This window comes from Poecile atricapillus, chromosome Z, assembly GCF_030490865.1.
Source record: "Poecile atricapillus isolate bPoeAtr1 chromosome Z, bPoeAtr1.hap1, whole genome shotgun sequence".
Classification (NCBI taxonomy): domain Eukaryota; kingdom Metazoa; phylum Chordata; class Aves; order Passeriformes; family Paridae; genus Poecile; species Poecile atricapillus.
Genome location: NC_081289.1, coordinates 137893392 through 137918590, shown reverse-complemented (window position 1 = coordinate 137918590; position 25199 = coordinate 137893392). Strand labels below are relative to the sequence as shown.

The 25199-nt window shown below is 40.4% G+C and overlaps 1 protein-coding gene across 1 annotated transcript in view; it reads left to right on the top strand.

Moving 5' to 3' along the window:
• Positions 1–25199, top strand: part of DNAI1 (dynein axonemal intermediate chain 1) — a 141296-nt gene that overhangs the window by 16174 nt on the left and 99923 nt on the right. Inside the window, exons 5-12 of the mRNA XM_058826171.1 lie at positions 1580–1706; positions 3082–3182; positions 3954–4127; positions 8289–8348; positions 10473–10607; positions 18182–18269; positions 19034–19151; positions 21327–21370. Of these exons, the coding sequence (XP_058682154.1) occupies positions 1580–1706; positions 3082–3182; positions 3954–4127; positions 8289–8348; positions 10473–10607; positions 18182–18269; positions 19034–19151; positions 21327–21370 (847 nt within the window). The remainder of the gene's footprint in view (positions 1–1579; positions 1707–3081; positions 3183–3953; positions 4128–8288; positions 8349–10472; positions 10608–18181; positions 18270–19033; positions 19152–21326; positions 21371–25199) is intronic.

Here is a 25199-nt window from a genome sequence, read left to right as displayed (position 1 = left end):
TTGATGCATTTATTTAGAAGTAGGATATGACAATTACAGAACAAGATCTGTAGTGAAGATAATTAATGCAGCTAATCTCAGGTAGTTACTTTTCCCATTCTGTGGTGGTTAAAGGACAAAAGGCAAGGGCTTTTTCAGTCTGTAAGAATTATGCCTCAGTATCCACATGTGAAGATTGAATTATAGAAGAGCTCAGAAATGTGTTTTGTGGAACCACTGACAAGCTTTGTTTGTGATGAGTAGGAGTGAGCAACAGACAGTCAGAAAATATCCAAGAGTCACACATTCACATTTATATGTGCAAGGCACACACTGCATTACCCTGGAGCAGCCTTCTCCCACTACTGTATACAGCCAGCAACAAAGGCAGTCACATGGGAAGGGTGGAGTGATGGCTTTGCTTCCCACTCGTCCCTGGGAAGGATTGCACACCTTGAAAGAAAGGGCATGGGGACAGCTCCTCCAACTCTGGCACTGAATTATTCCCAACTTCAGGCAGGTGTTGTGGTTTAATCCCAGCTGGCCACTAAACCCCACACAGCCATTAACTCACTCTCCCATGGTAGGACAGAGAAGAGAATCAGGAGTAGAGGTGAGAAAACTCATGGGTTGAGATGAAGACAGTTTAATAGGGAAAGAAAAGCTGTGCAAAGCAAAACAAGGAATTTGTTCACCATTTGAGGCAGATGTTCAGCAATCCCTAGGAAAGCAGAAAACTTAATGGTTGTTTGGTAACATATAGATGTTCATTCCAAAAATCCCCCCCATTTTTCTTCCCCACAGCATTCTCTTTCCCCCAGATTTATATGCTAAGCATGGCACCACATAGTATGGAACATCCTTGTGGTCAGCTAGATGAGGTGAGGTGAGGAACAGAACTCCGCAAGTGCTGCTCAGCAATAATCAAAACATCCCTGTGTTCATCACAAATCAAAACTAGAGCCCACAGTAGCTACTGTGAAGAAAATTATCCTTGTCAAAACCAACACCTAAGGGAAGAGAAAACCAAGCAAAATCTTCCCAAGTCTGTCTCACCTCTGTGCTACTGTTCTTGTTTGACCAACCATTACACAATTCCGGAGAAAGAAAATCAGTCTTGTGGAATCAAATAAAGCCCTTCTTTTTGGAGCTGAAGTTTTCCATATTTATGGTATATAGTTAGGTGATCAGTAATCCATATCTTCAAATTCTCCACAATGACTGAAGTGAGCTCAGTGCTGTGCTGTGGTTCACACAGTAATAATCATATATATAAGAAAAAACTATTGAAGCATCTGTGTTCTTTTGTGGCTTCTGATTGCCTTTAGGTACAGCTCAAAACTAAATTATACAGGTTGAGCTGTTCTTTACTGTGAAGATGGTGAGAGACTGGAACAGATTGCCCAGAGAAATTATGGATTCTGCAGACCTGGAAGTGTTCAAAGCCAGATTGGATGGGGCTTTAAGCCCCCTGGGCTAGGGGAAGGTGTCCCTGCCCAGGGTAGTAAGGTTGCAACAAGATGTTCTTTAAGATCCCTTCCAGCCTAAGCCATTCCAGGATTCTAGGATTCTATGATTTGGTTGGGTTCTTCTTTTGTAGGAACGAGCATACAAAATAGTGGATGATATGGATCAAACAGCCATTCACTTCACTTTGAATGGATATTTGATACACAAAGATTCAGATGAAGGCAGACGTCAGAGTATCAGATCAAGCACTGAAGAAGGTAACTTTTTTTGTCTGAAATCACAATAATTTTCAGATAGGTACTGGTTCCTCTTATTCAACATGATGGAATGATCATGCTGCATTACCATAGAATTAAACAGCTCCAGCTTCTGCTTGCATCCTTGTTGGCAATCAAAATTAGAAAAATTATCAGCCAGATGTTTGCTGCAGTCTGGAAAATGGTGTGTGTTTTTTGAGTCATTTGAACGCTAGCACTGAAATTTTCAAACTTATTGTCTTTGAAGCATCTTTCACTACCATTAGTTGGACATACATGTCTAAAATACTTAGCCTGTTTTGAAAGTTTCAGACATGATTTAAAGTATTAAAGCAGAAATGTTTGGAATCTGGGTTTTTGTTCAGGAAACTCTCACATACATGACCAATTCTTAAATTCTTACCAAGACATCTACTTTCAGACAATGTGAGATACAAAACCCTGAACTACTTGGACCTTTGATCTGAGCTACTATGAACACCCTTAGGTGTTCAGACAAAAAGATGCATTAACCAGAGAATGAAAATTCTGTTATTAGTAAAGAGTTCAAGGTTTGAATTTTCTGCTGGGGAGGATGTACCAGCTAGTGATTTTATTGTATTTCTACTGTTTGTGAAGGGAGAATTTCTGTCACAATGAGTGTTCTGTCAGGGTGGTAACTTGCAGGCACAATGATAACACTGGGTAATCTCCTGACCATAGTTCTTACTTGGAGCCTCTGAGGGTCAGTGCCTCCTTTATTTTACACTTAACAAACTATGCATGATGATTTCAAGTAGGGCAAAGTGCTTAACAGGATCTTCAGTGCCATGAAATCATGGAATTTTTGCAGTGCTTTTCATAAATTCCAAACCAATTAGTTTCTAGTGGCTCAGTGGCTATGCAGTCAAAGCTGTGATTGGAATGTAGACATCCATTATTCTCTAACAAGACTAGTATATTGATTTTTATCCATATAAATAAGAATAACCACGTTATAACTTCTGTGTGCCTTGAAAACATTCTTAGTAGTTGTATATAACTGCAGACAATTCTGGAGGATAGAAACGTCCAGAGCTGAAGGGATACCCATAAACAGAGTTACTCAGATCAGAAATGGGTTACAGAAGTTTGCTTTGAGTCCAAAGATTTATTTTTTGTTTCAGTTCATCCAGAAGTCTTGCAGGTGAATTCTAGAAATACAATTGTCACCTTTTGTGGCTTTGAGCAAACAGCTGTTCTCCAAAGTGGGGATTTGTTACTGTGTTGTCTAATGATACAGCATTAGGAAATGATGTATATGTATATCAATGCTCCAGAACACTGAGCATCTGTAGAATATTGACTAAGATGTCCTGTTATTCTGGGCTCATTCACATATCCTTTCTCTCATCAGAAAAGGCTCCTGTTGAGGAGGAAAAGGCTCCTGAGGAGGCTTCTGCTGAGGCAACTGAAGAGGCAGAGACTAAAGAAGAAGAACCCACAGGAGATGCTGAGGTAATTCTCTATGGCCATCTAAGAGCTGTCCATTTGATTTTTAGTATTAGCTTTTAAATGACATTACTATAAAATGGGTTTCCTTCTGTGATTGATTATTTTATGTCTGAAATGTCAGTGCTGTAGGTGAGAACCTGCAGATTCTGCTAGGCAGCTGTGGTCCTGATGCCTTTTTTCAGATGCAGGAGCTGAGTAGGGGGATCATACTGATCTGGGTTTATCCAGACATTATAACAAAATAAAGTGTAATTTGTTGGGACCTGGAATCTTCCTGAACAGTATGTCTATTGGTGAAAAACAAAATCTGCAGGGGTGAAAGCAGCAGGCATAACTGAATGAAAGTAGTGGCCCTATTTCAAGGCAGCTGGCTGATAGGAAGAGAGTAGCCTGTGAGAAGTTCATTCTTATGCACACAGTGTCAGAACCCACACAGTGTCAGAGTTTCAGGTGAAACTCATTGTCTAGCAAGGAAATGAAAACACAGGGTAATGGTACTCTAACAAAATCTTCTTGTTCCTGAGCCCATTTTACCAAAGGCAACTGTGCTATATTATCTCTCTCATGTCAGGCTTTGTTTTAAAGCAGTTCTGGTGTATTCCCATTCAGATATCATTTCAGAATCTCCTTGATTTGAGTGGTGGAAGTCTCATAATTTGCATCTGAAATATTGAATCTTCTGTTACACTAAGCAGCAGAAATCCAGCAGTCTGAGAAGAAGGAAGAAGACAACTGGTTCTCTCAGGGTAGAGTCACTGCTCTATTTTGTTCCAGGCTGCAGAAGAGGGAGAGGGAGAGGGAGAGGAGGCACAAGCAGCTGAAGCAGCTCAGGCAGCAGAGGCAGAAGAAGCAGAAGAGCCTCCTCCCCCAAAAACACCAGAGAAGAAGCTTCCAAACCGGTTCAACTTCATTGAGAGAGGTTCAACTACATACCACAATCCTCTGCGGGTATGTTGCTGTTTCCTTCAGTGACTTGGAGGATCTTTCCTTTGTAAGCACATGTAGATCACCTGTGTTTGTGTCATATCCTGTGACATGTCAATACTATTAGGAAAAAGGGTATGGTGGTTGTACTATTGTGAAACATCTGGTGTGATGAAAATGGTGACAGAAAATTTCTTGCCTCGTGAGCTCTTGGACAGCCTACAAAAAGTTTTGATGCTACTGTAAATCTTTACGTCTCTACTTGGATATGATATTTTTCATGTGTATTTTCTCATCTGAAAAAGTATGGAGCAAGGTTAGGGTAGCAGCTGAGTACCCGGAATGTGTCAAAGCAATTTCTGTTTGTCACCATGTACTTTTATGGTCTTGTACTTCAATTCTTATTAATGGATAAGAGATGTAAGTTCCCATATATTAAAAGGACTACAACTTTCACTTGTGAGCTCCCAGTCCATCAGGACAACTCACCACTCCATTGGCCACTGAAACAGAAAGCCACAGACGAGGTCCCCTGCCCTGAAGTAACCCTCCTGGGTGCTGGGAGCGACAGCTGTCCCAGGAATCAAGGTTTCTCCAGGAGTGAAGCCTTTTGCTGCGTCAGTGCCCCTGGGTGAGTACAACACTTTTTGGTTGGTGGCACTCCCAGGGGTGAAATAATCCTCTGGGAGGATTACTTCAAGGCAGGGGACCTCGTCTGTGGCTTTCTGTTTCAGTGGCCAGTGGAGTGGTGAGTGGTCCTGACAGACTGACAGCTCACAAGTGAAAGTTGTTGTTTGTTTTATTTACACCTATGGACGATCGGTGAGTTGTCCTGATGGACTGGGAACTCACCAGTGGACATTTATGGACGATTAGTGAGTTGTCCCAACAGACTGGGAGCTCACAAGGAAGTTTGTGTGAAGAAGGGGGGTTGGTGGGTGCCCTGAGTGGAAAGGGAGTTGAGGATGGTCACTGGGCCCTTTTCTTTTAAGTTTCGTATTTTGCCACAGGGGAGGGAGGATTTTGTTGACCCTGACGGGATGGGTGCTTGTCTGTCAGGGCAATAGTGGGAGATTCCTATCCAAGCTGTGGGAACCCTGGTGGGAGGGGGGCTGAAGTTTTCTTGGGGTTTGTTAAAATGTTTTGTCAGATGGTTGTTTTTCCACTTCCCACATGTGTACCCCAGAGAAGTAAAGACAGTATTTAATAAAAGCAGGAGATACTTCTGGGGACAAATGTTATCCTTTAAGGAAAATGATGGGAAGGTGGAAAAGCAACCATCTCAGTTTTCCCGAGTTCTTCCCAAAGCCCCCTTTCCCTCATCCTCTGATCCTAACCTTTTGTCCCCTAAACCAGGTAGGCTGGAGGGAGCAACCCACCAAGAGGTGCAGGGTTGCTACCGACTCCCTGGCTCCCCACAACCTCCTGGCTGCCGTGGTGGCAAGGTGCCAGCTGCCAGGGACCTTTCCCTAACCCCCAACCAGTTCCCCCACTCCCAGTTAATAGCCCTTGAAGTTCACAAAATGGTTTCCCAAGCTGTGCCCTTTCCATCATGGGTCACACCCTCTCCAGGAAAGCTGAAACATCCAAAACAGCAGCACCCATAACACCGGTGCCGGAGACGGAGCTGGACATTAAGGACAGTGCCTGTCCTTATGAAGAGGTTAAGAATTGTGCCCCTCATGAAGAGGAGATTAAGGAAATGCACCCCTCCTGGTGACAAGATCAAGAACTGGAGGAGATTAGACTATAAAATCTTTTCAGTTTTGTTAAAATTTCTTAGGTGTTTGTTTCTAGATTTATTTTCTTTATGTCTATCTGTTTAATATATTTTGTTATCAGATGCTTATGTTTTTAGTACCCCACAAAGCAAAGCAAATGCATTGTGGGGGGTTAAGTTTTCTGTTATAAAGGGACAAGATTTTCAAATATGAAGTTTAAGAATTTGTTGTAATTTTGTTAAGTAAATTTCTGTTATTATTTAATAGTAGATTATAATACTAATGTTAATTTTAATAGTAGTGATTTTACATTTTCTATTAACTTTTTAAGTGAACATGTGTTCATTCATTTAAGTTTTATAATTTCTGATGTTTTATCCCTTATGATTAAGTCTCAAATGCTTTTATATTTCTTATTAATTTAGCTTAATAATGTTAATTTTAGTTTTGTAAACTATTAAGTAATATTCCCGAAAATCTCTCCCTCTCCTTTCAAAACAAGAAAGGGGGAGATGTTGCAGTGCATTTTTGTTTTGATTGATATATAGATATATATATAAATAAAAAATATAATATATATGTATATATATATATATATATATATTATATTTGATTCAATTACCTTCTTTATTGTTAAATTGTACCCCCTCGCCTGTTAATGCTTTAGTCCTAGTTGTGTCCTCCTACCCTGGCTGCCAATCCACCCTGATACCTGCCCCTTGTTCCCGAATGTTCCCTGTTCCCCCTCCCATTAAGTTGTCAATCCTCCCTTGTGCCAACCCCCTGCCTGGACCACCCCCTTTGGAATTCCCCTGTTCCTCCAAGCCCCACTGAAATATGTGCCCCACTCTCCTCCCCTTCAGTTCCCCATTGGTTTATGTATTGTGTAACCCCACCTTGTGCTGCTCCCCTAAGTCTTCCCTGTTGGTTTATTATTTGCACACTCCCCTTGCTCCTCCCCCACACATAAGTTGCTGTAGCCTTGTATCTTTTGTCTTTCCTCCCTGGAACCTTCAAGAGAATAAATCCATTTTGGAAGCCACATGGAAGACATCTCCCTCATCCTTGCTCCTGCCCTTGATGCTGGACAGCCTGTGCTGTAGAGGATAAGCCCTAAGCTGCTCTGCTTTCCAGGAGCAGACCACTCTTGGCCTGGTGCCGGGGGCTGGCTGGGAAAAATGTGTTTGTGCTTGTATTAAGCATGGGTACTACAGTAACAAACTTATGTAAGTGTGACAGATCTGTACTTCTTGCACGTGATACATATCTTTCCCACTCTGCATGCACTTTCCAATAAGTACAGGCCCAACCCTTACTTTCCTTCTGTAAGCTTTTTTCTGAACCTACAGCCATTCCTTGTGAACATATTTTCATGGGGCCTTCTGACTGAGCAATCCTAGTGTTGTTGGCTCCTGACAGAGTGCTCAACGAGTTTCCTACATCAGGGATTCAAGTTTCAGAGAGAAATTTCTTTTGTTTTCCTTGCTACAATTGGAGTTTTTATTTCCCCAAAGAACCTGTCTGTTGTCTTATAGCCATTACACCTAGGGGTAGATGTCTTTACATGTGATAGACTCGGACAGATATATGAGATATATACTGTGCTGCTGGAGATGGAAGATCTCAGGAGAGTTTGTCCAGCAGTAGGAAGCTTGCTATGAAGTTTGAGCTAAGATTCTGCGTTGTTCAAAAATCCCAGTGGAGGCCATGGAATTTATTATTTCTTTGTTCCCACATCTGCATATATTACAAATTATTTTACTGGGAGAAGCTTGTGTGTCTCTGTGATTCTGCATTTGAAAGCAGAATATAGACCATAAATAGCTGCATAGTACTGCGGTGTGCTGTACAGAATGTGCCACCTCTGAGATGTCTTAATTTCAGAGGTCAGTGAAGTGCCACAGGCAGCTTCTTAAAAATGTTCTGACACATCAGTTTTTCAGAAGAAGATGCTGTTCTTTTAAAGTAATGCTTCACAGAAATGTATTAATTTATTTCAGAATGTTGATGTAAGGATGGTAAAAATATTATTTCAGTAGCATCACATGAATTGTTTATAAGTTTCATTCTGTTCAATTCTTTTGTTCTAACTGTTGTATCTAACTGGCTCTTTTATATGTAGGACAAAACTTTTCTATTTGGTAAGATGTCATAACTGATACCATAATTGGAACATTTCAAATGGTTGAGGTGAAAAAAGAAACCCCACATTTGAACTCCTTTTAATTAACTACTGAAATATTAGAAGTATCTGGGGAAAAATCAGAAGGTCTAGTGAACATGTTTTTGGTCCCCAACAAAATCCTTTTGTAGTTGCACAATCACCATGATAGTGTTGTGCAGTGCTCTAAGTGTCATTTGGATATCAAGTTATTCGTGCAGACTCTTTCCACAACTGGACTATGGCACTGCAGAGGGCTTCAATGCTGAGATCATGCTTCTTCAATGCTGTTTCTTTTTTCAGGAAAAGGGATTGCAAACTGAACCTGCACCTTTTGAAACATTCTCAGACAATGTTAACCAGGTATATTTATATCTATATCTATCTATCTCCTTTTCATCTTTAAAGTTTTTTTAGAAAATATTTTGGAAATTGAAATGTGAGAAGGTTGAAACCAAATTATTGTGTTTGCATTCCTTGCAATGGAATGAATTCCTTTACTGTGCCTTTGATCTCTGGTTTGAATCTGACAACAAACTAGTATGACCCTCTCTTCTGCCTTAATAGGTGAATTTGCTCATGGTTTATATTTTTAAGTTTAAATGTCTCAGTTTAGATGCTTTCCACTGGTTTATTTTTTTCCAGCCACCCTGACCTGTCTGCTTTAGAGTCTTAAGTGAGTGGAAATAGGGAAACCACAGGTTGAGAGTAGTTTTGTATTCAGCAAGAGGTGGGCTGTAGCTTGCAGGGTACTGTCTCCTCTAGGGACATAGCTTCATAGCTCTCTCTTGGAGTATTAAGAATTTGGCATATGCAGCACTTAGGTTTTTACTTTGACTAGGTTTAGCTGTATGCAAAACAGGTTTCTAAAGCCCAAAGCTGAACCAAATGAGAACTACAGCATAAGGAACATGGAAACCTGTAGCAAGAGACTTTACTCTGTTTTATGTAGCAGATGTGTGCCTATCTATTCATGATGAAAGGATCTCTAACATTTTCTGCATCCCTTAAAAAAGTAGAAAAAATTATTTTGAATGAAATTTCGCACAAGAAGTACGTTACAACTTTCAGTGGAAGGGGAATCCGGCCAATTCTGCTGATTAAGTCTCAGATATTTGTAAAATGTAATTGTGTTTGTCACAGATATAAACAGTGTTTCAAACTAGTATTGAAAACATCATTTTGTTACCAGCGAGTATAGGAACAAGGAGAAGACACTGTAACATAATGCCAGCAACTTAAAATATGCTGTTACAGGAAAATTATAGGAAGGGGAGTGAAAGTATCTTTGTCAGGTTAAAAACTACTCTATTCCTGAACCTGAAATTGCGGTGTAGTTGGCCTGAGATCTTGCCTCCCTCCAGCTGGAGTTTTCTTCCATTTTTTTTCTGACAGTGAGATGTCCTTAGACTTGGAACAGAGGTCCTTAAGATAATTAGCCCCTAACTAAGATTTGCATTAAATGTTTGAAAACTAAGAGGAAACGTTTTCCATTGATTTCTTTTTATATTGTTGAAATTTTCAGTGGGTCTAAAATAGTGTTTTTATATAAATTCTTTTCCCCCTTCATCTCTTTTGTCCTTTCTTTTTTATGCTCACAGTTTCCTATTCCAGACTTTTCTGTTCTACTCCTTCTCATACTTGTCTCATCTTTTGTCCTTTCCTTGATGTTTGGAACATCTTTCCATCTAATTTCTACCTGAAAATTTACAACACAATAAAGGGTTTCTTTCTTCTAAAGAGTTCTTCTACCTTTATTCCAGTGTTCTAATCTATATTCTATGTTTGAATCATACTCCCTATTCTAAAATATGTGTCAGATTGCCTTTTGTTTTGTCCTGAAAGAAATATACCTGCTTCAGATACAATACTAGAATTTTAATACTAATGAATAATTCTTAAGAGAAATTACTTTTGGATCTACCCGAGTTATACGTGTGTGGCATGTGGCATAGCAGAAAGATGTAAAACTGCTCTCAGTTTCCATTTGATCATATGCTGCAGAGCTGGAGTCCAAATTTAAATTGTGTTAAACAACTACAATTTAATTTTTCAATACCACATGAGAAATGTCATAAAGCAAACGTTTAATGCATGTTTTCTATTAAACACAGGAAACATTAATCAGCAATTTATTAATAATAATTATTAATAATTAGAAATTAATTAATTGACAAAAATTAGCCAAACACAAAGTCCTGCAAAAATAAAGATATGGACGGAGTCAAAACAGCAAGTAGAGTGTTGGAGGAAAGAAATTGTTAAGAATGCAGTAATGTCTTCTTAAAATAAGACATGCCCCATCATGCTTGAAAAATCTTGGATGTTAACTCTTCATTTTTTATGCAAGAAGGCAGATGTTCAGCGAATTCCATCAGCAGTGGTACTGTTGCAATGACTATCATATTTTTATGATGGTGTAGATGGCTATTCTCTGGAATATGAACAGGTCCTGATAAATCCTTCTTCTGTCCGTCTGTCTCTCAGTGGTATATCTACGATACCTATATGGAGGAACTTGAGAGAATGGAGAAGGCAAAAGAGAAAGAAAAAACAAAACCTGTGGTAGTAAAGAAAGATGAAAAGAAAACTGGAAGAAAGTTATCCTATGTGGAGCCACCGGTATGTTGCATAATGTGGGGGAAAAGGCTGTTCCAAGTGGTGGTGGGTGCATCTGTAGAGCGAGATCATTTGAAAGCAAATGATGCTGGCTGTTGTCTTAGTGGGCAAATAACACCTTTAAGAAACAGTGAGAAAAGTTACTTTTTGCTAGAGATTGTATTCCCCAAACAGGATTTTTCTTGTGCTGCGTAAAACAGGATTTTGATTTTGCATAATTTTATTTTTAAACCTGATTACGGAGCGAGATATATAGCTTTTGGTTTTCATGCACTGTGTTTGTGTCACAGTTTTGATTATATGAGGGATAAAAGAACTAAATAGGTAGTAACACCCTGTGATTTTTTAAAGAGTTGTAAGTGATGATGGTTTTACATACAATGTTTCAATCTGAAAGGCACTGAAATTTAGGATTATTTCAAAATACAGCACTGTAGTAAAATACTTTTCACTTTTTTAATTTTGATTTTTAATGATTTTATAGAATTACAATTCATACATTTTCTAATTACAGCTATCTAAGTGGCATGCTTCTCAGAATATCAGGTGTCCTAACACCTGCCGTGACCTGAGCTCATGCTATGACCTTTCTGTGTGGGTGATACTGACTCCTAATCCAGAGTCAGGAGTAGCTGAGGAGTGCTTGTGGGAATGATGCAGTTCATTCTATCAAAGTGACAGTATCCCCGTCTTACAAATATCATCCCACTTAAAACACTGAGTGTATGATATGTAGGATGATATGGCAACCCTAGAAGATTTTCTTCATGTTCCAGAATGTTTTGAAGGGGTTCAGGAAGTTTCTGTTATGGTTTATCTGGTTGGTTCTTTCTTCCCCAGTCTAAGGTAAATTATTTAGAAGGCAAACAAATAATTTCTATAATGACTGGAGCAAGATACCCTGAGAATCATAGTACAGAATCATGGAAATCAGTTCATAACTTGCTCCTAGAATAGGTGTAGATGTATCAACATAAGTAAGAAATATACATACACATACACATACACATACACATACACATACACATACAGACATATAGACATAGACATACAAACACACACACACACGTATGTGTTTGTGTGTGTAATAAGAGCTGACTCCTGAAAGTGGCTTTAGCTCTTTCATACCATATGGCCAATACGACTGCAGAGGATTTGGCTGGTTTAGCCACAAAGCAGCTCTGTGCCAGTATAAACCTTACAGTATAAACCATGGAAATACATGCCATGGAAATACACAGTCCTTTTGAAAACCAGTAAACCTTTCACCTGAGTATGTTTCAGAGAATTAAGCCTCAAGTCAACAGGCTTAAAGGGTGGACTGCTAAAAACTGATAATGAAAATTAAATAAATATTCTACCAATGAAACCATATTGTAAAACACTTGCTGCCCACTCCACTGACAACAGTGGGAAATTGAAATCCAGTCACTTATGATATCTGTCCCTTTGGTGTTTTGCATTTCACACTTAACACTTTCCAGGGGGCTTGAAGGGAAGCCAAAAAGTCGGTGCACTGAATAAGTGAAAGGAAAAGCTTCTTTATGCAGAGCCAGTGTCCCAAACTGAGGTCCTCTGTGAAGCTGGTCAACCAGCCTGAATTATATGGAATGAATTCTGATTAATTCTTCCCTTATTAACTGGAAAAAATGCAATGTGAAGTACTTCAAGGCTCAAATCAGCCTTACTACAGTCATTGTGTCTGTTCAGATGTAGGTATATGGAAATTAAAGGTTGATAGCATCAGAATCTGTATTTCTGGCCTTAAGCCAGCAAATTGAGACCCATGTTTTGTGGAGCTCCTAACTCACATGTTACATATGTTACACCATGCTAATTGAAACAGCTTTTCCAGTGGAGCACTTTTTGAGGCCAAACTGTGCTTGGCCATTGCTGAAGGGAGCTATGGAACATCAAGCAGGAGACATGACTGATCTGGATCAAGCTACAATGGCTAGAAGCCACAATTAATTTCCACCATTGTTCTGGTCAGGCTAAGTATTAGCAATAAAAACTGTGATAGCTACTGAGACAGCAACAGATTTAACCCAAGGGAAAGAAGAAGATAAAATGAGTGGCTATTACCACTGGTGGTCTCTCATGGAAGCTGTTGCAATGGTAGGAGGCCATGAAAGAGAAGTTCCAAGAACTAGAGCCACAGCTGGGGATGATGGTAGGAGTTAGATGAGGATTTGAAAATGTAGTGAATGAAAAGAGAGAGAAAACAGTATTGGTATTGGTACTGAATAAGAGGTCAAAGGAATGCATGACTAGGAGAGAAAGGATGTGATCCATTAAAAAATGTGGCCAAACATAAAGAGATTCGAGGAGATTCGAGGAGATTCGAGGAGATTCGAGGAGATTCGAGGAGAGGAGATTGGAGGAGAGGAGGGGAGGGGAGGGGAGGGGAGACTCGAGGAGAGGAGACTCGAGGAGAGGAGACTCGAGGAGAGGAGAGGAGACTAGAGGAGAGGAGAGGAGAGGAGAGGAGAGGAGAGGAGAGGAGAGGAGAGGAGAGGAGAGGAGAGGAGAGGAGAGGAGAGGAGAGGAGAGGAGAGGAGAGGAGAGGAGAGGAGAGGAGAGGAGAGGAGAGGAGAGGAGAGGAGAGGAGAGGAGAGGAGAGGAGAGGAGAGGAGAGGAGAGGAGAGGAGAGGAGAGGAGAGGAGAGGAGAGGAGAGGAGAGGAGAGGAGAGGAGAGGAGAGGAGAGGAGAGGAGAGCCTTAGCTTCTTGCTAGGGGAGAAGAAGTAAAATGAAGCTGTGCATTGCTCTGAAGAATTAGGAAAAGCAAGAAAGACGTGGTTTATCAAAGGAGAAGATAGAGGCAGCCAACAGGAAAAGAAGGGAAATAAACAAGGATTTCAATAGAAGGAAAGGTGAGAATTTTATAAAGATGTATGAGGGAATAAAAGTTAGAATAATAGAAAGTATTTGACTGGAGACTGTGATGAGAAACTCCTAGAAATCTCTTCGTGTGCCTTTCTCTCAGATGGATCTAGAGGGGGAAAGGGTGTGCTACATCTAATAGCAGTGATACAACATTTGAAACTTTTCCTCAGTATTGTCAAGACAGTACACAGTCCATTGATAACACAGAATACCAAAGTGGAATGATATGAAATTTTCTGAGCTGAAAATATCTGAAAGCAGAGATAACTAGAAAGAAGTGTTGTATCTGCCTGTCCTGCTCTTTCTGTTCCTGTACCATCTGTTTATGGTTCTGATTACAGGCAGGATACTCAATGATCTTAAAGGTCTTTTTCAACCCAGATGATTCTATGATTCCACAGTCCTGACCCAGAGACATGCTTGGTCTGATCCATAACCCTCCTTATATTCTTGAATGAGCTTAGAAATTACAGTATTTGAGGCAGAAGCAAAATGCAGAGTTTAATGTAATTGATGCAGGCTTGTTCCTCATACCCTGAGATGGCAAGGCATGAAAACACAAGTCTGACATTAAGGATTTTGAATGAATCTATGCAAAAAGGGGTGGAGCAATGTGATTGGACCATAACAAGGATGTTGTATTCAAGAGAGGTAAAAACGGTGCCATCAGTCTGACCTTTACAGCACATGAAGCAACAGAATTAATAAGGAGGAAAAAAATACAGAACACGGAGGGATTAAATATGAAATGGACTAAAGTAGCACATACTTACCAAAGGTAGGCTGTGTCCAAATAATCTCATCTCTTTTTTTAATGAAAAGCAAGTTGTTTTCTTCTTGAACAAGGAAAGTAGAGGAAAGGTAATCTAGCTAGAATTCTGTTAACTATTGCTATAGTGCCATTAGGCAATTATTAGATATACCAGAAAAGTGGTTATTAGTACAGCTTGGGAGGGACTGGTGGAGTGGAAGACTTCATTTTGGAGTATCTAAACAATCTTTGGTAAGGAGCGGGCTTACAGTCTGTAATGACAGGGAGAAATATGAGTGTGTTGGTGAGTTGTGATGTGGCTATGAGAGACAAGTCTCTTGCTGGAATTTACCCTGTGATGAATAGCAGAGAAGATATTTATGTTATATAAGGTGGGCTGATACCTTTTCAGGAGTAGAACAGGGATATGTGATTTTGATCACTCCTTTTCGAAGATGATTGATTGCAAACCTGCATAGAATTGAAAAATATCACAAGAAGTTGAAAGCTTTAATATACAGCACTAGAAAATCTTAGCATATTTATCTGTTAATGTTAGAGAGATAGAGAGACTAAAGGAAGACTAAGGAAGAGGATAGTATTAACAAAAATAGAGATTATGTCAACCAATTAGGGAAAAAATTAAAATATAAATTAAATTTAAATTAAAATAGGAAATTAAAGTAGAAACTTTCTGCAGTGGAACAGTCTCTAATCTCCTCTGAAACAGAGGTGGTTGATCATTGTCCTAAGAAGTCCAAACAAAATTTATATTTAACAGAGAAATTTGCATCCCTGAATCTTGTGAGGTTCTGTCTCACTTGTCTATCTCACAGTAGCATTATCCCTATATGAGATGTGCCTGGTGAGACAGCTCACAGGGTCATAAATATCCCTTGGAAGCTCTTGGATGATGGCTACTATTATTTTTTATATAGCAGGTGAATTTAGAATGCAGTTAACTTTCACATTATGGTTCACCTGTTCCTGGCCATCCTGAGGAGTGCATAAGTTGTTAGTGACTCCCCTGTCTTCAATTTTCTGTTTGCAGTTTATCAGAATTAAAGGCAAAGAGTAAAAATGAACAGATGAGTACAGTTATGGAATTTAATAACTACTTGACATGATTAGAGCTGGGGGACTTTATTTGGGATTTACAGTTGGTGTTTACATTCAGGTGTTGGCGGGGCAACAGATGACAACAGCCCTGTACTGTGCTTCTTTCTTTGCAAACCAGGGGCTCTTCTAGTCACAGTGTATATATTGCTAGTGGTATGATCAGTTATTGCACTGATTTCAGGTGAGGTTTGTCTCCTGGATACACGATTACACACCACTAAAAGTTTTTTTTCATGCTTCAGTTTTATTGCAATGGCCACCTGCTAAGAGGCAAATACGAGACAATTAGTGATAGTGATACAGAGAAAGACCAAGACATTTTTTTCCAAAGCACTAGTCCATTATCCATCTTACATATGATTCAATTAACATTATTGCTGTTCTAAAAATAACTTATGCACAGAAGGAAACAAAACAAATGTGTTATCCAATGAGCTCTCCTTGCATTTGGCTAGCTGGCTTAGAATTGGGCTAAGGTGGAAAAATGTGTTTCAAAAAGAATTTTTTTTTTAGGAAAAGAGAAATTAGGCCTAGCACTTCCTCTGAAGATTTATTTCAGCACCATACAGAATAAATCAAATCTGAAACAGGACAGGATTTAAAGAGAAAATAACTTACTCTCATCCACTTATAATGTCAACAATGTAGTAATGGATGTGTTGTTAACAAGCATAGCTACCTGACAGAAAAGATGACTTAAAACTTTTTGGATTCATCTAGAGAACTTCCTGCTTTGCAGGAAAAAAAAAAAAAAAATTGAATAATTGAATTGTTTCTGCATTTACAAGGTTGGTTTTTTTTTTTTTTTTTTTTTTTTTTATTTCTTTTTAATGTATGGCCTGCTTTGCACTGACACTCCCCAAAAATAAAATTTGTGGAATCATAGTATCATAAATTCATGGAATGGTTTGGGTGGGAAGGGGCCTTAAAGATCAATTCATTCCAACCACTGTACCATGGCAAGGATACTTTCCACTAGACCAGGCTGCTCAAAGCCCCATCCAACCCAGCCTAGAACAGTTCCAAGGATGGGACGTCCACAGCCTCTCTGGACAACCTGTGCCAGTGCCTCAACACCCACCCTCACAGTAAAGAATTTTTTCCCTAATATTTAATCCAAATCTACCCTCTTTCATTTTAAAACAGATGTTGCTCACCCTGACACTATACTTCCTGATAAAAAGTCTCTCCCCGTATTTCCTGTAGGTTCCCTTTAGGCACTGGAAGGTGCTTTAAGGTCTCCCCAGAGCCTTCTCTTCTCCAGGCTGCGCAACCCCAATTCTCTCCGCCTGTCTCCATAGGAGAGGGGCTCCAGCTTCTGCTCTTATTCATGGCCTTCTCTCTGGGCTCACTCCAGCAGGTCCCTGTCCTTCCTGTGCAGGGACCCCAGCTCTGGATGCAGTGCTCCAGGTGAGTCTCAGCAGAGCAGAGCAGAGGGGAAGAATCCCCTGCCTTGATCTAATGCTTTTCTCTGAACTTGGTTTCAAGTTCTACTTAATTTTTTCTAGGATGGGAAAAGAGGACTGCACACATTACTGGAAGTGTAACCAAACCATGGATTTATAAAAAATGTAACAATTTATAGAATTTTTTTTCTCTTTTGTCCTCTCATTTCCATGTAGCCATATTAATTTCATGCTCTTTGAATGAGACTCAATCTTCCTCGAGTCTGTAGACCCCAGGAAAGAAGCAGAGGGCTGGACACATAAGATGAAGTCATGTTCCTGGTTCTGACTGTGACTCTGTGGTGTAGTTTGGTCAAACCGTTTCACTTTTTTTTTTCATATTCAGGGCACTCTCTGAGCTGTGTCAAGGGCGGCATAGTGTTTTCACTATGAAGGAAATCTTGCTGTGCTGGCAGCCATCAGTTCATAGCAGAGTTTGAAGATTTAAGTCTTTGAAACACTGGTGGGGCTTTGAGGCAGCAGTAGTGGATGGGGATTCAGGTACTTAGAGCAGCAAGCTCTCAGAGCACTTTGTATATGTCTTGGCATTCTGACGTCATTGCACAGAGCTGTGATGACATCATACTTATATGGTCCAGCACTGTGGTCTTTCAAGCTTTGTCCTTCCCACTGCTGGCACCCACCCTGCTTGTTCTTCTCTCTAGTTAGTCCAGTTTGCATTTCACTAGTGGTAACACATACACATACAGAGTATAGAGAGCACACTCACAAAAAATAATTGAGAATGGAGTTTAGTAAGATATGGTGGTCAGCCACAGGGTTCTGTCAGATAAGCATATGAACCAGCCACCTTCTGACAAACACCCCTGCTGGGGTCACTTTTCTCCTCTTGTCCATGGATGTGTGAATGGATCAGGTTGGAATTACCTGGTGCTTTACTGAAGGACTCCTAAATCCTGTGGTGTTTAATTAATGCATGAGACCTTAGTGCTCTCCAGGTAGAGATGAGAGAATGCTCATTCATGATCAAGCCCCCTGATTTCATTATCAAATCTGATGTACTGTTACACAGAGTGAGATGGGGGAGGAACCATGTATGTCCTTTTAGGGCATTCTCTCAGGAATTACCATGAAAGACAAGACTCTTATCTACCTTTATAGGTAAGTACCTGTATTGAACTAAATCAGGAATAAACACTGAAGTTACCACAGCTCAGCTGTGGGTGGCATTTTGCTAAATTTATAATAAAGCAATTACATTTTTTCAAGCACCTGTATCATTAGATGCTGGTATAACACATTTCAAATTAATCTGTATTCAAGATCAAAGGACTCAAGTTTTCAGTCACATGAGGCCTGAGGCACCTGTAAACAGTCAGGAAATGTATTTTCTCTTCCTTTCTTTTTTCTTCAGCATGTTGATTCTCTAAGCAAGATTGCAAAGGCTGCTAAAATAGCAGAACGGATGGTGAACCTGAACACATTTGATGACATTGCACAAGGTATGGCCCTCTGGGAGGTGCTTCTAACTCAAGTCTGAAGTGTCAGTCCTGCAGATAAGTACCTATAGCCACAGCAAGGACAGGACAGAACAGACTACAGAAACAGAAGTGAAATGAGCAGGTCTAGGAACCTGCTGACTCACACAAGGCAAATAATACATCAGACCATGGGCATGCAAAGAGCATGCCACATTAGCCCTGCTCTGAGCTGGCTGGGGGACAGCAGATCTGGTGAGCACTGCCCTCCCTGCAGCACTTGCTTCCCTCAGCAGGTACTTCACTCCTGGATGCAGGTGCTGGTGACAGTAGCCAGAGCAGAGCTGATCCCTGTTCACATACCAACCATGGCAGTGTACTCAGTCTTGATGTCATTTTGCAGGAGTCATTTTGCTGTCTCTGCTCAGTTTCCTCCTGCAGGGCCATGTGTAGCTCTGGGAGTGGCCTGAGGTCACACCTTGCTCAGAGATTCTGTTTTCTTGTTAATCCATTGTCTGCTGATCATCAGTTTGATTTTTTTATTTTTCCTTTGTGTGAGAGGAATTGGTAAAATGCATTTAAAGGGCTGAGTTTCTGGTTTGGAGTTAGGACTTAAGAACTGAGACAGATTTTACACTAACAATTGGGTAGTGCAGAGGCTGTGAGGGTAACTGATTGTCTTTTAAAGCTTCCCTGACACTGAACTGTGCTTTTTTATTTCTGATTTATATAATGGGACCTTTTCCTCGTTTTTTTGGTTTTGTTTTGTTTTGTTTTGTTTTGTTTAGATTTTAAATATTTTGAGGATGCATCAGATGAATTCAGAGGCCAGGAAGGAACCCTCCTCCCACTCTGGAAGTTCCAGTATGAAAAAACCAAGAAACTTGCAGTTACTGCCATCTCCTGGTAAGTCTCTTCATTCCAAACTTAGTCTCAACTGTTGAGCAGGGGAGTGGAATGGAATGTAAAGGCATCTTATGAAGGCTGATTTCTCTGGGAACACGACTTTGATTTATTACGGTCGGTTGCTTGGGCAACACTGAAATGTGCCTGGTGCTTCTGGTTGCAGAGAAGATTGTGTAAGGCTGAATGTGACAGGCTTGTGCCCCTCAGCACAACCAGAAGGCAGAGCAGGCTCTGTGCAGCACTGGGAAAAGGTGCTGGAGTGTGGTTAGCAGGGAAACCACACTTTCTTGGGAAAGCTGGGAGACTTGTGTCATGTCTTTGGACAGCATGTTGTAGGAATCAGCCTTGCACAGGATAGCCCCAAAAATCCTGCTTGAGAGTGCTTGAGAGTGTTGACCAAACACTTCTTGAGCTCTCTCAGGCTTGGTGCTGTGACCACTTCCCTGGGGAGCCTGTTCCAGTGCCCAGCCAGCCTCTGGGTGAAGAATCATTTCTTAAGATCCAGCATAGCTGTCTCCTGATGCAGCTTGATGCCATTTTCTTGGCTTCTGTCACTGCTCACCATGGAGAAGAGATAAGTGGCTGCCCCTCCTCTTCTCACAATGACGTTTTAACTGCATTGAGGTCTCCCCTCAGTCTCCTCCAGGCTGAACAGACCAAGTGACCTCAGCCTCTCCTCACACAACTTCCCCTCCAGACAAGAGAGGGATTTGTGTATTGAGATCATGCACAGTTCAGTGCAGTAGGCATTTACCCTGCAATCCACTTTTACATATTTGGTCAGTTCAAAAATGATCACTCATATTTTCAAATCAACTTTCTTTTGTTCTGAGATATTATAGCTATGGTTATTACTTTAAAGAAAACCCTCTTATCACCAACACAAATGAATCCTTTCACTTTTTAACATGCTCAATCCTCCTCAGAACTGGCTTGGTTCATGCACTGAGCATGAGATATACCATGCCCTGCCCTGTGCTCGCCTGCAGTTAGGCCTCCTCTTACTTGTTTGCCTGAGCATGTTTGTGCCTTGACAAGGAGAATGTATGGAGAGACAGAGCAGGATTGACATCTTCTGCCTTTCAAGCCACTGTGGTATTATGTAAGAGAGTATCAAGCATGCTGTAGAGTAACAGTAAAACAGTAAAAATGGAAAGCAAAATTGGGAGAAAAGGCATCTTTAATAGGTAGTTTGTACTGCTGTTAAACTTGTCTCCAGCAAATTATAACAGAAAGATTGTTCTGAAATTGGAAATATTACTCCAAACTGCTTTATGGAATAAGCTTTTCTAATTCAATTTTTATTCTCTTGTATTTAGCAGTGATGGTGCTTTTAGTGAAAAGAATAAGAGCATTAGGACACCTAAGTATTAGCCCAAATGAGAAAGGAGAAATGAAAAGAGAAGTGGGTTTATGTTATCAATTCACAGTAGCAAGTCAGAGAAAATACTCATTAGATAATTTCCACATGTGTTCATTTCATGGAATTGTTACCCACTGGTTGTGCTGGGTGAGCTCAGGGATAACAACAAAATTGATCTTTGTCCCATGGAAACCTACAGTAACCTACCACTCACAGAAGAGGTTGTAGAGAGGGTATATGTTTTTCAAGTAAAGGGACATTAGATGACATAGTAGACAGCTAATTGCTCATTGTCAATGTTTGCCACAAGAAATACACTGTTCACCATCTGGGTCAGAAGGGAATTTCCCTTCCTGATTTGTAGTTGTGATCATGAATTTATGAACTGATAGCTGTCTCTGGAAGCATCTCTCATAATTTAATAACAGGTAGGGAAAGTGAGTTTATTGATTTAGAAACTCTTTAATTCTTGCCACTGAAAGATGGGAACCAATATATTCCTGACTTTTCACTTTCCTCAAAGATCTCATTTTTAAAAGTGAACTTTCCAAAATTATGAAATGGATAAGCCAAGAGATTGACACGTCTGTCCTTTTATCTTTTTCATCTGCTGTTTTGATCTTCTGATGTTCTGTTTTTTGGACAAGTTACTCACATACTTTATTAGTGCATATGGGCAAAGGGCAGAGTCTTCAGACTGAATGCAGTCCTGTGAGAGTGGACTCTGAAGTTAATGTGTGAAACACTGTGCATTGCTGTGGAACTATATGGTTAATAATAAATGCAATCTTATATATATTTTCTCATTACAGGAATCCAAAGTACAAGGACCTATTTGCAGTGGGGTTTGGCTCTTGTAAGTATTAAATGGAAAAGAATCATTGAGAGATTTAAAATATTTAACAAGTACTCTGAAATCAATTCAGACAATCCTCTGAGGCATGGATTGCATCTCATAGCAAGGACTCACCCAATTTCATAGCAATAAATTGAGATTTAACTCAATACTGTGATTAGGCCTTTCCATTCCATGACATGAACATTCAGAAATACATAGGCATAGGCAGCAATTGTTGGAGGACTAAACCAAATTTAAAACAGGATTATGCAATATGTAATGGAATTGCTGAACTATTCTTCCTTCTTTTGTGGTCTGGAGAACAGAAGTATACCTGGTTTCAAAAGAGTTTAGATAGATTCATGGAGGACCTGTTTGCTGTTGGAGGGATAAACCACCTGATTCAGTAACTTGATAGCTGTGGTTTGTTGGAAGCTTGAGTACATACAAGGGGACAGACCTATGTTTGCTGATGTTCTCAATTTAAACAATTTCTACATGTTGGTGTAAGATACTTGGCTAGAGTGGCTATAGGAACCTTTCGTATCATCCCAAATATGTATTCATTCTTGTGTCTTTTTCTGTGCTCTGACAATAGACCAGATGGGTTTTCTTAATTTATATCAGTAAGGACTGTGCTCTGCTTGCAATATTGCAATATTTCATTTTCCTTTTAAATTTACATTTTTCTTTTGACTTTCACTCCATCTGAGCTCTGGAAATGTTCTGTTAGTTTGCCAAGAAGCCTAAATTGGCCTGACACTTTTTAATTCAGTAGGCAGCAGCTATTCTGAAGAGCAGATTAGAATCAGCTTTTGGAAAAGAAAGCATGGTGTGAAGTGCTCAGGATGTCCTTGCCTTGTACAGGACAGCAAAATCTTATTGTTCTCACATCCCTGTACTGAGAGAGTGCAGAAATTTAGCAGTGCCTTCCCACTGCCCTGCCAGCCAGGTGGCAGAGGAGAGATACAAGCTCAAGGAATGTAACCTCCCTACTTAACCTGTTCAAGCTGTTGTAATTTCATACACTTTGTATACTAGGCAAAATCAGTGTGCTCTCTGGGCTGTCAAAAGTACTAGTTAGTTTTGCCAGGGTCCACTGTGCAAAGGCAATACAGAGATGCAAGGGGAAGGAGACTCTTAACTCAGTGGCTTGCCACATAAGTGGACAAGAGAGCCAAAAATCTTCTTATTCCATTTTGATAGAGGACAGAGGGCACAGCTTGTCTGAACCAGCTGAAAGCAACTAACAGATGAGGGCTGAGTCTCTGCTCTAGACTCCCCCTTTAGTCAGCATGGATAGATCAGCACATCCATAGGCCATCCATCCTGATGTTCAAGGGAGGAGCTGACTGGATCTCTGGAAGAGGTAATCCCTCCTCACAAGTGAACTGAGGCGAAGCACCTAGCCTGGGTGCTTGTCTCTTAGAAGACTAAAGTGAGGTGGGATAAATCCAGTCCAGAGGAAATGATCCAAGAGTCACACAATGGCTGGGATATCTTTGGTTCTGTTGTGGCCATCATTACATCACCAGTCTTCTGTGCAGCAGGCATTTGGGAGCACTGCCAAAATACAAGTAACACATTTGTCCTACTGCCTAAAGTGTACTTTTTGAAACAAAAGATCTCTTGTTTACTGGGAGTTGACACCACTCCAGAGTGGTGGGCGCTTTCTTTACAGAAAGGCCCCTAGCCTCTCCCTTGCTTTTGTACCTTATTTCTGCAGTCTTCTCCAGTGATTTATTTGATGGGGTTTCTGATGCTAACAGTGCTTCTTTGGCATGAGACAGGCTCTTCTGAACAAGGAAATATTGTCATCATAATTTGTAATTCAGGGTTTATTCTGCCTGGCTGGAACTAAATTTTATTCCCATGAGGAGGAGCTGTCTTTCTGTTTTTGTTTTTGCATAAATGAGATTCTTGGGTTTCTGGCTACACTGACAGCCTTCAGTGCAGGGTTCAAAGAGCCTCTAGTGGGTGTTGGGCTTGTGTTCTGCCTTGCTGATGGGAACACTATGAATACAAGCTCAAGTCTTTGCCATCACCTCAGTTCATGTTCCAAAAGCAATTGTACCTCTGACAGGCTTCAGAGATGGCTTTTTGTGTGCAGCTCCAACTGCCAGCACATGAGCTAAGTAGGGAAAAACATTGTCTCTATGGCCAATGTATTTTATCCCACAGTTTCTTTGGATTTGATAGATGTAACTTGCCACTCACAAGGACTTGTGAAGAGTACAGACTCACACACAAAGCACTGGGAATCTGAAGTATTTGGCAAAGATTCTTCACAGTCTGAAATAGGGCTTCATGCAGGCAGAAGCAAAGCACGTAAAGATACATACACTGTTCTAGTGTAAAATCAGCATAAGTAATACTGGCACAGGGTCCTTACACTGGTGTGACTGCATCCAAAGTAAGAATTGCTGCAATTTTGTGATCAAACTAAATCAGTGTCAAGTACAGACCAGAGCTTTAATGGAGATGAGCTGGCTCTTAGCAGATGTCCTGAGGCTCCCCAAAGCTGGAGAGTAATGATGGAACACAGAATATAGAACATCTTCTGGTTGTACACAGAGACAGGTAAATACAGGGACATTGGGCATACTTACTGGACTGTCTTGTATTTTCCCATTTCTCAAAGGAACTTCCCAATGACCATGGATAATCTTTTATTTACTGCCCTGCACTGAGGTTGATGGATGGCTGGTCACAAAGGACATGCAATAAGGATATTCCCAAAAAGGACATGCTTAGGGTGCTTCAGAAGGAGCAGGGAGAGGAGAAAATGAACCAGGTGGCTTTAACAGCAAGGTACTGCCTCTTCCCGTTTGCCTCTCTACTTCATAGGCATTTTCAGAATCAGGGACTTTAATTAGAGATTAGAATCAAGAAAATGAAAAGTAAAACTAGCTCATTCAGAGAGGGAAAAAAATCATTCTGCAGGGACTGAGAGGGGATATGCATAGAGATATGCTATTTGTCTCCTCTTTTTCTCCAAGACGCCTCATTTCCCTCTATCTAGAAAACAAATAGTGGAAAAAATAATTAGTAGTGAATTCCCAATCCACTACTCACTCAAAAGATTTAATAAAAACTAAAATGAGCTTCATGTTACACCACTTAGGTTTGTACACAGCCTCTTTCAAGCCCCAGAGACTTGTTCTAGGCCAAATACTTTGTTTTCTAGCAAAATATTTTTCAGCTAAATATGAATTTGACAGACACAAGTAAAGCATCATAGAATCATACTGTGGGTTGGAAGGAACATTAAGGATTGTTCAATTCAAATCCCCCTGCCACTGGCAGGAATGCCACCTAGTAGATCATGTTGCTCAGGATATCAAACTAGTCCTTGAATACTTCCAGTGATAGGATATCCACAGTTTCTCTGGGCAGCCTGTTCCAGAGTCTCAACATCTTCACAGTAAAGTATTTATTCCTAATATTGAATTCAAACTTTCAGCTTAAGAAGGTTATCCCTTGTTCTGTCACTATCTGCCTACGTAAAAAAAATCACTCTCCATCTCTTTTATAAGCCCTCTTTAAGTACTAGAAGGCCACGGTGTGGTCTTCCCAGAGCCTTCTCTACTCCAGGTTCTCAGCCTGTGTTCATAGTGGGGGTGCTCCAACCTTCTGATCACGCCTGTGATCTCATCTGTACACACTCCAATAGATCCATGTCTTCTTTGGTTTCCAGAGATGATTATCAGTCAGTGTAAAATGGAGTGGGAGGTGCTAAACATTGAGGAGACAGAAGCTGAAGAGATTTTGTGATGATGATGTCTAAACTTTGGCTCCTCTACCCAACTTCTTCACTATCGGGATTGAGAGCTCTTGCACCCTAAGA